Source organism: Pongo pygmaeus, chromosome 7 (genome assembly GCF_028885625.2).
Source record: "Pongo pygmaeus isolate AG05252 chromosome 7, NHGRI_mPonPyg2-v2.0_pri, whole genome shotgun sequence".
NCBI classification, from domain to species: Eukaryota; Metazoa; Chordata; class Mammalia; order Primates; family Hominidae; genus Pongo; species Pongo pygmaeus.
In genome coordinates, this window is record NC_072380.2 from 25,946,141 (window position 1) to 25,962,765 (window position 16,625).

The 16,625-nt window shown below is 41.4% G+C and overlaps 1 protein-coding gene and 1 long non-coding RNA gene across 5 annotated transcripts in view; one reads left to right on the forward strand and one right to left on the reverse strand.

Moving 5' to 3' along the window:
* The first annotated feature begins 558 nt into the window (after positions 1 to 558).
* The window catches only part of LOC129042461 (uncharacterized), a 40,745-nt gene continuing 24,678 nt past the window's right edge, over positions 559 to 16,625 (forward strand). For both annotated transcript variants that reach the window (XR_008504132.2, XR_010127160.1), the window contains exons 1-3: positions 559 to 2,626; positions 5,785 to 6,028; positions 6,673 to 6,753. This is a non-coding gene — a long non-coding RNA (uncharacterized LOC129042461). The remainder of the gene's footprint in view (positions 2,627 to 5,784; positions 6,029 to 6,672; positions 6,754 to 16,625) is intronic.
* EBF2 (EBF transcription factor 2) overlaps positions 6,981 to 16,625 on the reverse strand; it is a 214,483-nt gene continuing 204,838 nt past the window's right edge. For all 3 annotated transcript variants that reach the window (XM_054498527.2, XM_063668582.1, XM_063668583.1), the window contains one exon: positions 6,981 to 14,016. In XM_054498527.2, the coding sequence (XP_054354502.1) occupies positions 13,985 to 14,016 (32 nt within the window). In that variant the 3' untranslated portion in view covers positions 6,981 to 13,984. The remainder of the gene's footprint in view (positions 14,017 to 16,625) is intronic.

Genomic DNA, 16,625 nt, shown 5'->3' on the forward strand with positions numbered 1-16,625 from the left:
TTTGACAACCCCTGTTGGAGGGTCTCACCCAGTTGGGTGGCATGGGAAGCAGGACCCATTTAATGAAGCACTTTGTTTCTTGGTGGAGAGAGTGTGCTTCACTGCGGGGAAACCCACTCATCCAGGCTGCCTGCATTCCTCAGAAGTACCAGGAGGAGAGGTTAAGTCTGCTAGTCCGCAGAGACTGTGGCCACCCTTCCCCCTAGGGGCTCATGCCCAGGGAGATCCGAATTCTGTCCCTGATCCTCTGGCTGGAGTTACTGGAAATCCTGCAGGGAAGCCCCACCCAATGAGGAAAGATGGGTCAGGGTTAGGTCTGAAGAGGCACTCTGGCTGCAGACTGCCACAGCTGGTGTGTTGGGCTGTGGGGACAAGTCTTGGGGCCAAGCTGTCCAGTCTCTCTGGCTCCAGCAGGGGAAAAGCATAGCCTGGAGCTATAGAAATGGGTGTTGCCCTTCCCCCCCCCCCCCGCCCCCCGCCCAGGGTGCTTAGCCTGTTAGGCAGTTGTGAGTCATAGTGCTGGCTGCTGCCCCTCCCCCAAGGAGCTCAACCGGTTTAGACAGCAGGCAGCCATAGCTGATGCTGGTCACCCTTCCCCCAGGGAGTTCCATTAGGCTTAAGCAGATTCAAGCTGAGAGGCTGTAAGCATCTGTGCGTTCTGTGGTTGGGACGCTAGACTCTGGTGGCGTGGGTTCGCGAATGGGATCTTCCAATCCATGGGTTGCACAGTTCCATGGCAAAAGCATAGTTTCCCTGGCAGGGTAGCACACTTACCACCTCCCTTGGCTGGGGGGAGGAGGTTCCCCTTGCCCGTGTGGCTCTCAGGTGTGCCACTGCAGCACACTGTTGTTCCTTCTCTTCGTGGTCAATTTTTTTGTTGAGAGAGCCCTGTAGTCAATTTTGATGAGAAAACGTGGATACCTTGGTTGCTGGTAAAGGATTCACACACTTATTATGTTTTTTTTTTTTCACTGGGAGCCTCTGAACGTTGCTGCTTCTGGTCGGCCATCTTGGCCCTGCCCCCACAGTAATCTCATTTTAGTAAGACTTTTCCACAACTGTCTACTGATTATTTATTACTTATCTGTGTGGTAGAATTGACAAACAATCACTTTTTAACAAACTTTGATTTCTTCATTTACATTCAAGAACATTGAATTCTACTGATGTGTGTTGATCCCTTCTCTGTGTTACTTGTGTTCACAAGAGTCACCTCATTTTATTTGTAACCCCACGAGGTAAGGAAGAGTTGACCCATTTTTGCAGAATTAGGAATGGAGTCTCAGAGAGGCCAAGAGCTGACGCAATCAAGAGTTCAACTGAGATTTGAAAGTAGCCCTTCTGATTCTAAGTCCTTCCATTGCAGCCCAGCTGCCTGCTTCAGACATAAGCTACCCCATGTGCTTAAAAGAGCCCCATACAGCATCCATGCATATGACTAAGCCTTGCTGTGGAAAAGGATACCTTGTGAAGGTCTCTACTGCGTGGAGGTTGGCACAAACAGGCAGGCTCACCTGGCATTTCTACCCATGCTTGAGACAGGATGCCAAAAAAGGGCACTTCTTAAAGAAACATGGAAAGATAGATCCAAGGGAAAAAGCATTTAAGGCCTTGGGGTGATGGAGCTGTTCTAAAATTAGGTTGGGATAGTGGTGGCACAACTTTAGTAAGTAGACTACAACTATTAAATTGTGTACTGTATGTCGATTTTGTGTGCCAACCTGGCTTGGCTGTTAGTACTCATGTAGTTTATGTCGTTTTCTTTGTTACCATTGTTGGAGTCATTAGTTTTTGGAAAACCAGGTTGGAACATGCTGGGAAAGCATCCTTCCCAGGCCTATCCCTCTCGTCTGTCTCCTGCCAATACAGTCCTCCAACAGGCAGAAGCAACCTGGTGCTTCTATGAGGGACCTGGAGAACTTTGCCTGAGGCTTTGCATCTTCTTAGCTCCTTCCCACCTCCTCCAGCTGCTGCCTGTGCCACAGGCGCCTTCTCCTCTGCCACTCTGATGAACATCAAGGTGCAGTTCCACTTTCTGCTATCATTTCTCGTGGGTGGATGCCATCAATCTTGTCTTCTGTGTTCTAATGAACCTATAGCTCCCAACTACTCCCAACATCAAAATATGTCCTACAGGTTAGAATTTTGTTGCTACTTCTGATTTCTCTTTGACTGCTCCTTCCTGTGCCCAAGGCCTCTCAGAATTCCTTAACTGACCTATCCATGGTACTCAGTTCCATGTCAGAGTGGACTGCCATACTAGGAAACCTTTCTTCTATTCTCTGTTGGAAGATCAAATCTATGCCATGCCCTCTCTTCATTTGATCTCTTCTTCCACTCTCTGACATTCCTACTTAAAACAGTAAAAAACAAAAACAAAGAATTAAGAAAGAGTATGGAAGCTGTCCATGCAAATTAGCACAGGCTCACAAACTTGGGGGTCCTTGGGCCATGATTCAACATAGAAGAAAAATTTAGCCTGACACATAAGCGTTTCCTTAGGCATCTGGACAACCTCTTCCCTCATCAACAAGCCAACCCTGCCAAGTCTAAAGAAGGGGTCAGTTTTGTAAAAGCCTTATTATACAGGAAGAGATTTCTATTCAGTTTCCCTGCAAAGGCAGAGGTAAGTTTCCCAGAAGAGCTGGTTAATTTCTTTGCTCACCTCCTGCACACTCAGTGAATTCGAGGAAGTGATAGGTTCTTGGGCCTCCGCCCACACATACAGGTATAAGGACAATGGATAGAAGAACCAGTTGCTTTAAGTTCTTAAAAATAAGAAAATGAAGACACCACAGCATCACTTCATAGGCGATTTTTGTGCCTTATGCCATAGAAATCTGTTATGTCCTGGATTTTCTAGGACAACTCCAATTTCAGATATATTTATACTTGTCAAGTCATAATTTCTTATTATTGGCTAACAAAATATGATCACCTTGGTTACAGGTGAGCCTGTGTTATGTGAGGTTATTGTCATAACTAATTTTTCTTGGATAGCGTCAAACATGACTGAGTTCTACCAAACTGTATACTAAATGAGTCATATTATTGAGATGATACAATGCAGTTACCAGGTGGTTCTGCTTATAATTAGAAACACATTTCTATATTTCATAGGACCAAGGAAAGGAAAACATCACCAGGAAAATGTTACATGTGGGGACAATTATTCTATAGGCCCTTGGCTGGGATTTGTGGATATGAACATAATTCAGAGGTAAAAGTGAAATACCGGAATAATACATGGAGATTTCTTCTATTGATGCAGAACTACAGAATACAGGAATCAATATGCAGCCAAGTCTTGAGTATTCAAGGAATGATGACCCAATTTGTCGATTACTAAGACTTTTCCTCCCTTTTCTTATTCTCACAGTTCAGTGATCCTCAAATTTGAGTAATATATTTCCAAATTAAGAATCTAGAATTAAGAAAAAAATTTTAAACCTTTAAAAGGCTGTGGTGTTTCTTAAATTATTTGTAAATTATTTGGAATTAGATTAAAATTTGCACAAAGCTAAAATTTAAGATTCGATTCATATGCTTTTATATATGTTTGTTTTGATAAAAACAATTCACAAAGTAGAAACCATCAAAACCACAAAATCAGTAAGTTCGATATTAACAACATTAATTTACAGTGATAGATGATGTTTTGCTGAAACAACATGGGAAAGTGTAATTTTCCCATGTGATCAGGAGCAGAGGAGAACCAAATATTGGAAATCAGTGTTGGAGATCCACAACTTCCAGCTCCTCCACTAGCACATAATGCTTTTTTCTAGGGGTCTGTCAGCCCCAGCTTGGGGAACACTGCTTTTGCCATTTATGTAGACTTGATTTTCTTCTTCTAAGATCTGCCAGGGAAAGAAGACAATGTGAAACCAAAATCCACCAGATACCCTTGTTGTTGCTAAAGGGAATTTAGGGCTGTTTGTAGGTTTCAATTAGATAAAATTTTGACCTCCTTTCTGGTTTCTCATTACCATGGCTATTAGAGCAGTGGTCCCCAATCCCTAGGCCATGGACTGGTACCAATCCATGGCCTGTTAGGAACAGGGCCACACAGCTGGAGATGAGCGGCAGGTGAGCAAGTAAAGCTTCATCTGTATTTACAACCGCTCCCATCTCTTGCATTACTACCTGAGCTCCGTCTCCTGTCAGATCAGCAACGACATTAGATTCTCATAGGAGCACAAACCCTATTGTGAACTGCAAATGTGAGGGATCTAGGTTGGGTGTTCCTTATGAGAATCTAATGCCTGATGATCTGTCCCTGTCTCTATCACCCCCAGATGGGACCATCTAGTTTCAGGGAAACAACCTCAGGGCTCCTACTGATTCTATATTATGGTGAGTTGTATAATTATTTCATTAAATATTATTAATACAATGTAGTAATAATAGAAATAAAGTGCACAATAAGTGTAATGCACTTGAATCATCCAAAACCATCCCCCTCTTCTGGTCCGTGGAAAAATTGCCTTCCGCAAAACTGGTCCCCGTTGCCATAAAGGTTAGGGATCACTGTGTTAGAGCATTATCCATCAATTGCCTCTTCAGGATTGCCCTCCTACTGCATTGGACTGACTATAGCACGGCAGGCAGACACATGCCTTTTCCAGAGACTGCCACATTGATTTTTGAATGACACGAACACATCCATTAGGCCTGCCTTACATTGTAAGTGGATCCACTTGAAGGAGCAGCCAACTCATGTATTGTGATGTAAATGGTGCTGTTCTGTGCTCAGCACTTTCATCTTCTAAGTGTTTCACAAACACTGGCTAATTAATAATCCTCTTTTCTGTGCTGCCAGGGAGGAGTTGTAAGGAAAGAATGATGGGTGGCTTTCCAGATAAACACATATTAATTTTTATCTCAGGCTAAGGGGAAAGAAACAAACGTATAGAGCCAAACATTTACTGTGTCTGCCACTATGACATTCATTATTGTATTTAAACCTTACTACAATCTTGGCAGGCAAAGAATCTTGGCATAAAGATCCTCTTATCACCATTTTTACAGATGGTGAAATTGCAGCTTGTGAAGATAATTATAGTGAGGGATGGAGGTAGAATTTGAACTCATGTCTGTTGGTTTCCAATGCTAACACTCATTCTGCTACTCCACAGTGCAAAGAGTGGAAGTTTAGCATTTCCACTGTATTAGTCATTATCATTATTATCAACAAGTATTATTAATGTTTAATGACCATAATATTTCAAATTTATGTAGCCCTAATCTTTGAGACACTTAGAGTTCTATGCAACTATTCTGCTCTTGCTCAGTTCAAAAGTGGTAATATTTGGATTTTGTATTAGAAGTCATTTTGGTCTCATTCTTGTTTTAGGAGCAATTTTTCATGGGTTCAAACTCTTGGACTTGTGAAAATCTGGGATTGAAAACAGTTTGCTTTGTCCTCAAAAGTAATAGCCATGACATACCAGATGTTCTAATCTCTGATAAAAAAAAATTCTTGTTAAATTTTAATGGAAGAAAATGGACTGGCGGTTAGGACACATCCTTTACTCTTTTTTTTTTTTCCTATTATCACTTACAAAGACCTGGGACTATGGTTTCTCCTGGCTGTACCACTCACTTCCAAGCACACTGAGTGCTTGGGAACTATTTCCTGGGTATGGGGCCCATTGTTCTAACCTAATTTTTACTGTTGGATCAAAGTATATCCATGGCCAAATAATGGTCCTATTGCTAGTCACTCTTTTGTCCACAAATGAACTGGATTGAAACCCGTATCTTGACTGCTTTCCTTTTTAGCACCCATCAGATAAGCAACCCGGGCTGTTGAGAGGAAGATGTTAACTGACCCCCAAGGCAGGACCAGGTGCTGAAGTCCTGCTCTTTCAGAGATGATGAACCAGAGAATACTGTGTCACTGCTTGTTCCATTCCTGTGCGGGTACTGGCAATCGGAAAAGCTGGGATTCAAATCCAAGTCTGTGTCTCCAAAAGTCCATGTTGAAGCTGTTCTTGTTGCTGAATTTAATGAACCTCTAACACATGTAGGTATTTTACATTTTCAATAAATTGTTAATTTTTTATGGAGTGCCTGCTTTTCTCAAGTATTATACTATGCTAGGTACTAGGAATATAGTAGTGAAGGAAACAGCCAGAAAAATACATTCAAACTTCATTGAGCTTACAGTCTTTAAAGTACATATATTTTTAAATTTAATCCTAATAACTATTTGTGTGTATGCATGTAGTTATATGTATAAACACATGTGCATGTATCTACGTACACATATATGCCTGTGTAGTTGTCCTTGTCCTTGTTTTGCACTTGAGAAGAATAATGCAGTGATTTATTCAGGACTGCGTAGTTAAGGATTGTAGAACTTTAATTTGAATCCAGATCTCTGAATCCTAGATATTTCCACATTATAACACTGTCTTCTGTTCATAAAATGAATGGAAAATAGGGTTTTGCTGTAAAAGGTGGGCTCAGTTTTAGGGAAATAACCAAAAAACCACCTCCTTCAATACTCCCAATGGTGTGACAGTTCGTGTGCCCTTCAACAGATTTCCAAGAGTCAGGCAATGAATTCCTTTCTGTGTATTATTCATCATAATAAACTTGAGCTGGATGATCACTTTTATTTGTTATTTGGGAAATTGCCTGTGTTTTATTATCTGTATTTGGCAGGATCCAATGGAGAAAGTGAAAAGTGTTGTCCCTGAGCTGGTCCGCAGAGCTGGTTATCAAGAGTAGTCTACGAAGTCAGAGGTAAGCTGATACATGGTGGTAGAATGAAGTTCACGGTGCTATATAGTTCTCCTTTTTTCTTGAATTACCATGGTGCTGACATCCAGACTAAAGTGCTATTCTATGACCTTTCCACCAGTTCCCTCTCAGAATCACTCAAAAGAAAATAGAGAAATGAGAAAGAGAGGCATGAATTTATTTTCTGATGAAACTAGGAATACAGGTTACCCCAAATCACAATGTATGAGAAAGGGGTGGCAATGGCTGTGAAAATTAAACAGGAGTGTGGAGAGACTGAGAAAGGCTACTTCAGCTGCTAACATCAGAAAAAGCTGGGGGGAAACAGTAGGACTATCTCGAAGGCCCAAACCAGCAGCCTCTTGTTTGTAACCACTGGGATGAGCATGGAGTCTGACTGCAGACGTATCTCTGGACCTCATCTGGCAGAGAGATGAAGCTCAGTAGGCAGAACTGAATGAGGAAATCACCCAAACAAGCCACAGATATAAGAAGCGGCCAGTTGGCAAGGAAGAGTGGTCTGGCGGGTGTGGTGGCTCACACCTATACTCTCAGCACTCTGGGAGGCCGAGGAGGATCACTTGAGGCCAGGAGTTCGAGACCAGCCTGGCCAACATGGCAAACCCTGTCCCTATTAAAAAATATAAAAATTAGCTGGATGTGGTGATGCATGCCTGTAATCCCAGCTACCTGGGAGGCTGAGGCATGAGAATCACTTGAACCCAGGAGGTAGAGGTTGTAGTGGCCTGAGATCACACCACTGCACTCCAGCCTGGGTGACAGAACAAGACTCCTTCTCAAACAAACAAACAAACAAAAAAAAAAAAACACATGCTGTCTCTCTCTCACACACACACACACACACACACACACACACATACACGCATATGCATGTACACACATAAGAATTCTGAAATAAGAATTTTTGTTACCCTAATACATAGCCCTGACCCTCCCCTCCCAAACTTCTGGCAAATAGCTGGTCCAGGAAAAATTCATTTCAATCAAAGATAAATGCTGACAAAAAGGTATCAGAATATGATATATATGCATACACTGTGAAGGAGAGGGGAAGGAAAAAGGAAAGGAAAACAATGGATAGTTGATGGATAGTCACCAGAAAGAAAAAGGTTCTCACGGAGCTGGTGGTAATTCTGATCAAGCTCATTGCCTTAATCATTTTAAAAACCAATATTTCTATGAAACAATAGCTCAATGCAGAGATGCAGCAGTTCCATGAAAATGGGCAGCACAATAAAACCGATGAAATATAACCTGGCACAACTCATGAAAATAGTGAAACAAAAAATAAAAGCCACTGAGAAATTAGAAGGAACACAAAGGCAGACAAGAGTGAGAAAGGCAAGCAAACAGTATGCATTTAGAGAGGATGTGACGGACACAAACGATGGAGGCTAGAGAGCCTCACTTGTGTCTTTAGAAAGACCAGAAAAGGGGACCAGAAAGACCAGAATGAAGGAACAGAGAATATATTTTAACATCATAATTAAAGTTGCCAGAAATAAAGGACAATTTGAATCTACACATTGAAAGGGAACACTGGGGAAAAAATGACACAGGACAATCAACATCCAGCTATATCCTGGTAAAGGGACTGGCTTCCCATAGAAAGCCTCTGGGGCTGGCAGACAAAAAGATCAAGTCACTTGTAAATAGAGAGACCATGAGCTAGTCTCAATTTGCATGTTTTCCAGCCATAATTATGTATTGTGTTTCCCTCACTCTCAAAAGTGTCATGACTTACACAAAAAAATTATAGGATTGCCTTGCTTAAATAAGTAAAATAATAGAGGATAAGAAAGTCATGGCTTTAGACGTCGCCACAGCAACATAGCAAATAAACAAAAACTCCTATGAATCCTCAAAGTATAACCCCCCCAATTTTAGATTTAATACTTAACCGAATAGCCATTCAAATAGAAATAATCTCTTTTTGGTGTGCACGAACCAAGAAGCATAATTCTCCTAAGTCCTTCTTGATTAAACTGCTAGAAAACAGCCTTCAGTGAACCAAGAAGGAAGAGGAGGATGTGTGCCAGGTGTGCCCCAATTTAAAATCATTTCCTTCCACCCTTCCCAAGATATCCCCCCTCTGTACTCCCTACTTCAGTTAATGATATCCCAAAATCTGATTGTCTAACTGGCAAACTGGGATTTATCCTAGTCACCCCATTCTCTTCATTCCAACATTTCGCTAGTCAATAACTCCTGTCAAACTGTAAAACATTCTCTGAAATCTTTCCTCTGCTTTCCATCTCTATTGTCATGCCTTAGTTCAAGTATGAGTCATTTGTGTTTAGACTATTGCAATAGTATCTTAATTGCAGGAGCAATTTTAAAACATTTCACAACTGGTGCCACACAGGTGCTGAGCAATTAGAAAGGACACCAGTCATAAACAATAGCCCAGAACACTGGTGCTCATCAGCTGTCTTTGGTCCTTGCCTAATTGGTCTCCTTGCCTCTAATATCTACAATCTACAGTCCATCACACACATTGTAGTTATTATGATTTATCTAAAGTCTAAAGTTGATCATGTCACTCTGTAAGTTTCTTTGAGTTCCATTACCTGCAGTATAGATCAATGTATGAAGTCTAAAGTCTTTGGCATTGTGAACAGTCTTTTAGGACATAGTCCCCACCTAATTCTTAAAGTTTCAAATCTTAACACTCTCACATTCAGTGCCCAATAGCCACTCTGGACTTCTTGCCATTTGGTAAATGCACCAAAGACTCTTTGAGATTCAAGTGTGTGGTTAACATTGTCCAACCTGGAACAGGAATGGAATATACATTTCCCTAAAAGATCCAGATTCTGGTTCTAGAATCACATCCGAGTGAGAAAATCCACATGGGATAAGTTCCAGGGCTGAGCAACCTCTACAACAGGCGACCAGCCAGAGGTTGCTTTCTCCTCATTTCCTTCCCATTTTGAGTTTCTCTGTTAAACATCCAGCCACATTACATTATAGACACACTTCATAATTCTTTTGATTAGTTGACTGACAAGAGAGTCCCTAAGGAGTGGATTCTGCCAATGATGCCATTTTCTGTCGTTTGTAACAAATCAGTGGCCTCTCCCACATGACAAGGCAGGGCCGCCTCTGGGAGTCCGAACTGAGTCCGCTGGTTCACTCATCCAACAAGCATGTGTTGAGAACCTCGGTCAAATATGGGGTTGAGACTGATGCGGTCCCTGTCCTTATGAGCTTTCTGTCTAAAGAAGTGGAGGGAGACAGCCAGCAGGAAACAAACAAATGAATGCAAAGTGTGAAAAGGGCACAAACAGAGTTTAATTACAGAGAATAAGAAGGGGAATCTGCATAGTAGGTGGTCACCAGAGGCCTCCCTCAGTAGGTGATATATAAACTGAGGCCTGAAGGATGAGAAGGCAACAGCTAGGCAGAGATCGAAGGGAAGAACATTCTACTAGGCAGAGAGCTAGTTTTCATTGAGAAAAGCAAAAACACAGTGACTTTTTCAGTATTTAGAAGCAGGATTGCATCCACTTATGTGAGGAGGGCAATGCGTGTGGTTTGAAGATATCTGTACTCCCCTAGAGAGAAACGAAATAATCCAATTTTAAGTACACTTGTGAATACTCTGGTTGAAAAATCACATGTAGGATCCGGTTCTCCTAAGTGTGCTTTGTGAATTTCCCTTTGCATGTCTTTATGTTGTCCTTCCCATCTGGAGTGCTCGCTACTAACCTCCTCTACTGCAAAATTCCTGCTGCTCTTTGGAGCCCTGGTCCAGCCCTGCCTCCCGCGAAGGAACCCTCTCTGGCAGCTCCAACCCTCTGTCTGGGTGTCTTCTCCGAGCTTCTGCGCCCTCTCTATCTTCCTGAGTGAGCTATCGTCTGTGTATTATTTTCTTCCATGAGTACACATCTCACTCCTTTCCTATGATTTAAGAAGAGATGTCAAGTCTTTGTGTTCTAGCCTGCAATTCTTCACCCAGTGTCTGATGGCTCAAGTTGTAACATTTGCTCAACAAGCAATTTCAAATCAGGGGAGACTGCCCACCTACCTCAGGAATTCTGTATAGCCAAAATCCAACAGAGCAAACAGGATTCTTTCAGTTTTGAGGGTTTTTTTAATGAATGAATTTGAACAGATGGATATATAGATGAATATATACAGAAAAATGAACAAAAGTCATGCTCTCCTTTAAGGGAGTAACTTAGTACACATTCCATGTAAACAAAATCTATAGTAAGATTTCCTCAAATATAACTCAGGGACCAGCAGTTATGAGAAAATTGCCAACATTAAGAACAAATTCCAAACTACCACTCCAAAAAAAAAAATAAAATAAAATAAAAAGGTCCACTCATTTTTACAGTACAAAAATTTTATTTTTTTGTTAGGATAATTTAAAGTTTAAAACTGAAGTAGACATATTCATTTTACAAACAAGATATTCTTTAAGTAAGACCATTAAAAACAGTAAACAAAAAAGCTGTCTTTACAAAAAGCTCTGTGCATAGCAACTTTATACTGTATATAACTGACAAAGCAAAACAATAAAATGAAACTATACAGTTTGAAAATGAAACCTTACTGTACAAAAGGTAGGGAAGTTAATGGTTTTTAAACCATGCATATTGAAATGTGCAAAGAAAAACTGAGAAGAATTACAATGCTATAACAATAGAATGAGATAAATAATGAAGTAAATTGTCCCTTTAAATGAAAAAAAGCTTACACAGCTCCTCTTACAAACACAGGATAGAGTTTGTAGTTACCAATAGAAATACTCATATTCCAAGTGGCACAAAAGTAACTCGGGACTGGAATGATTGAATAGCAATGACTAACGAGGACAGGGTAGCTTTGTTTTTAATTTATTAGTACACTAAAAATAATCCTTACACACATTTGTACAATTAAATAGCTCTGTTGCTGCCAGGGTTCTAGCTGAATGGCCAAGGATGTCTGGTATTTAGTTACACGCATTTTTCGGTGTAAAGCTACCAACAAATTCTACAATCATTTTGAAGACAGTACTGCACTCATCTTCATGCAAGAGGAAAATTCACAGGTTCTAAAAGCAATGCTACTTAAAAAAAAAATTTCCTTATGTTGGATTGGCTCAAATCCAGGGCTAAACATGCTTAATTTTGCTCTGCCTTCACTTTTGGAAGGTAACATTCATATTCCACACATTCTTCCCCTTCTATCAATCAGGTTTCTCACTGGGGGACTTTTTCTCTTGTTTCTGTGTATTTTGGCGCTTTAAGCCCTGACTATGAGGGACTGTCAGCAGTAGTTATAAGCATGCCAGGTTTCTAAAACCTTGGATTCTCATGTGCATAGAAATAATATAAGTCATACTGGGTAATTCCAGAATGGGTTAAAGGCAAATAAGACAGTTGGGGCTGGATAGATGTGGGCCTGCATCAATGGGTCAAAGAGAAGGTTTGCAGAATTAATGAAGTCATCTAAAATTGGCTCAGATGCACTCATGATGTTTTTCCATGAGTGCTGCATCTATTTCTAATGCTGAAATCCCAACCAAGAACCCCAAACTAAGTCTGTGTATAGACTCTACTGTGGTGCTCATGAGTCAATAAGGAGAACCCCAATGTGGAAACAAGTGACATCCTTATTGGCAATCCCAATATGCCTGGATATGTCTCTAGGATCACATAAGCTTTCAAGAATCAACCACTGTTAGCAGCTAAGGCAAGGTTCTTCCCCTCTAAGTGCTAGTCACAAAACTATGAAGCGCCCATCAAAGGGCTGGGTAACTGTGCTGCATAGAACACAGATGCCCCTAATCTCTGGATCTCCCAAGAATCTGGTCTTGCCTTTCTTTGAACATCAGAAGAGGGGATTAGGGCTTTTAATATCCCTCTCCCACATTGCATCTCATTCTTGACTAGAAACTGTCGAGTGGGTTAGCTATGTTTTTCAAGAGAGTTTAATGCCATAAAAGAGGAAATTGACAGAGAGAGGAAAGGACTTGGATGTTGTAGGACTGATTCTAAAGAGTCCATCAAACAGAGTTATCTTCTCCAAACCGTGTTGCTGTAGTTCTATGGGGCTGTGTACCTCTGTACTGAACCAGGCACCCAAAGTGGAGGGAGTGGTGGGGTTCTGGTGAGGAAGAATTCCCAAGGGGTCCCTTGGTTAAGAAAGTCTGTGGTTTTGGCTCTGCTAGAAGGTGAGGTGCTTCTTTCCTTGGGATGCTGAAAGCCTGAGACAGACTCAAACATGGGAATTCTCTGGACTGCTCGGGAGAACATTGAAAGCTAATAATAGGAATTTTTAAAAGTATTCACAAGAGTGTGGACTATTTAGAAATCAGACGGAGGGGAATGAATTGATGGGTTGGAGTATTTGTGCATGTGCTAGAGTGTCTGTTTCTGCATTAGGGTGTTCTGTGGGAATCTACATGTTCTTGCCCTTGGGTCAATAAAATGATGGAAAAGGAGGGGGTGCAGGACAGGGGATAAGAATCTAGTAAGTAACTGCAGTAATAATCACACACCTTTAAAACTTGTTACTACATGTTTGCATCATTTTCATTTTACATCAGGAAGAGAAATCCCTCTCTCTTCCAAAAAAAGGTCTTAATTTCTACCTCTACTTACAATAAGTTACACGTTTATTTATTTAAATAATTGTAAAACATTTTAAAATTTTTCCCTTTTTTTGTTCATTTTTTAAAGAGATTAAGCTATAAGCAAACACACATACAACATTTCATCATTCAATTCAGGTTGCGTTTTAAGAAAGTCTTCCATGCTGGTACCCTGTTTTGTTCAATTTTTTTCTGCATAAACTAAATTGGTATCTGAAAGGCTTCATAGAAAATAGAAACTTTCAACTTTTTTTCCTACAAAGAAAAACAAATAGTATCCAAAATATTAAGCATTAATTGTTTGCCAATTTTTTCTTAAATATTTTACAAACATAGGAAGGTGGTTTTCATAATGTTCATAACAAAGAATTGCATTTCTGCTCTTAGCACTGACTACGTCAATGACATCTTTTGTCCTTGTCCCAAGAGGGTCAGTTTGTGTAGCCACCATCAGAGCTATAGGAGGACGTGGGACCAAGTAAGATGCCGGCTCCTTGCAGACCCAAGGGTGTCCATCGTGTTCATGTGGGGGCACCACTACACCCCCAAAAGAGCTCATAGTGCTTTCTTCATTATTGGTCCATCAGAGTAAGTAGTTTTGTGCTATAAGAAAGCAGTTCTTCTTTACATCGGGGGTACAACAAGTCCGGTCATGGCTGCAAGGAAAGAGTGGCACAGGAATGAGACTTGGGGACTTTTTATGTTCAAGGCTATGAGGCAGAATGAGGGGCAGGGGATGGGAATGATAGAGTCTGATGCCATTCAAGGAGACAGTGCCCTCAGCTGATATGAGGACCGGTTCTCCAGGTCTGGTCTAGCAGACAGCCCATTAAAGGCACTGAAGCCTAATGGAATCACTGAAGTACAAGCAAACCTTGATGAAGTTTTGCCTGGGAGGCCAGGAGTTATGTTTTGTTTTATATTAATGGGTTGTATAAATGAGACAACAGATGTAAACATGTAAACTAAACTGTAATATATGCATATTTTTTTATTCGACTAAGATAATTTCCAGATTATACTGCTCCAAATCACTTAGTTGGAACAGGAAAGGAAATTCCAGGTGCTGAGCCTGTTGATTTACCAGGGCATCTTTGATAACAAATCAAGCTTTTTATCTATCCTTCATTTCTTTGGTGAGTGCGTTTTTTTTTTTTTAATTAGCTCATCTTCCTTTGGTGCTCACTGTTCATGTCTGATGCTCATTGCAAATGAACACTGATTACTGGAATAGAAGACTTCATTTGGTCCCTCAATTCCTACTCTCCTTTTTTGAGGTGGAATCTTGTTCTGTCACCCAGGTTGGAGTGCAGTGGGGCCATCTCGGCTCACTGCAACCTCCCGGGTTCAAGTGATTCTCCTGCCTCAGCCTCCACCTCCTGAGTAGCTGGGACTACAGGTGCATGCCACCACGCCTGGCGAATTTTTGTATTGAATGGGGTTTCGCCATGTTGGCCAGGCTGGTCTTCAACTCCTGGCTTCAGGTGATCCACCCACCTCAGCCTCCCAAAATGTTGGGATTACAGGCATGAGCCACTTTATTCAGCCTCCAATTCCTACTCTTCATCACCCTACATAAATGGAGTAATCCAATTCTTTCTCCCTTCATCGGGTCAAGAGGATTCGGACAATGCCTGTCTGGGTGGAATCACTTCCCAGGGTTTCCCTAGATGTAGAGGATTCGGACAATGCCTGTCTGGGTGGAATCACTTCCCAGGGTTTCCCTAGATGTGGCAAATAAAGCAGCACCAGCACAATGTGGAAAAATCCCACAGCAAAATGTATTCCTCCGGCCTTGGCTTTCAGAAGATAAGCCCGTGGGATTTTCACATTCTTAGAAAATGGCAGAATAGTTTCCATGCATCAGAACCTTTAAAATAATATCTAGAATTTGATCCTTTGCATTTTACTATCTACATTGCATCTAAGGAATTATTCAATATAACAGAAGCATTTTGCTGAGTGTTGCTTACTAAGCTTCCAAGCAAATGGCTGAAATTCTCTCTGCTTTTCTCAACCCTTCCATCTCTCTCTCCTCTCTCATTCTCTCTGTCAGCTAGTCCTCTCGGGTAAAATTGTCAGCCGTCTATTTCCCTGCCCATACAGGCTTTATTGAATGTTTGTGAGATCTGGATTAAGGTCTTACACAGCTAGCAAAGCCTTAATTATTTTTGCCTGTATTACTATATATTGAATCAATGTAACTTTTCAATAAAGGCGGTTCAATTCTGGACACTCCCTGATGACTTAGAGATATAGCAACCCTAGTAATTATCCCAGAGTGTAGGAGGTTTTTTATTTTATTTTATTTTTCCTGGAGGGAGCTGGAAAATGAATCAGACACATAGTGTGTAATATTATCTTGACAATCTATACTTATCAACTGGAAGCAGCTGATAAATGAGGTAGAAGGTGGAACCATGCTGTATGTGGAGCTCTCTGGCAGTGGAATTCTGACTCACAAACTCCTGGCTGAGCGCGGTGGCTAATGCCTGTAATCCCAGCTCTTTAGGAGGATTGCTCGAGCCCAGGAGTTCAAGACCAGCCTGAGCAACATGATGAAAACCCATCTCTACAAAAAATACAAAACTTAGCCCGGCATGGTGGTACATGCCTATAGTCTTAGCTACTCAGGAGGCTGAGATTCTCAATAAGAGAATCTCTTATTGAGCCCAGGAGGTCAAGGCTGCAGTGAGCCATGATCGCACCACTATGCTACAACCTGTGTGACAGAGTGAGACCCTGTCTCAAAAAGAAAAATCCTCAGCCCCTTCCTTTTTCTGGGTGCTCAGAGAGATACCAAAGGGGCTCATGTAACAGCAGAGGTGCTCAAAGAACAAGATCCCCTGAAAGAGAAGAACAGATTTGAGATATATCCCTTCCTCCTAGTCCTACATCCAGACTGGGTAGGCTTGATCTCTGCTGGGTGGAGACTCTGACTTTTTTGCTTGTAGAAACCATAGCCAACAGACAGAAAGCAATAATCTCCCTTTGAACCAGGTGGAAAGTAGGTATGGGGGTATAGGGTAAAGAGAAGAATTTCACTCTCATTGTCCCTGGAGACACAGTGGGCTGCCAGAGCACAAGCTCTGGAATCCACATGTCTGGGTTCAAGTCATCAGACTCTTCCTGTGTGGCCTTGGGTAAACTGCTTAACTAAGAATGGTGATAATGGCATGACTTGGAGATAATTCTCTTAAGGCACTCAGTTCGGCACCTGGCCTGTAGTACTCAGGATAGTTAGCAAGCCTCAAAGAGTGTGGGC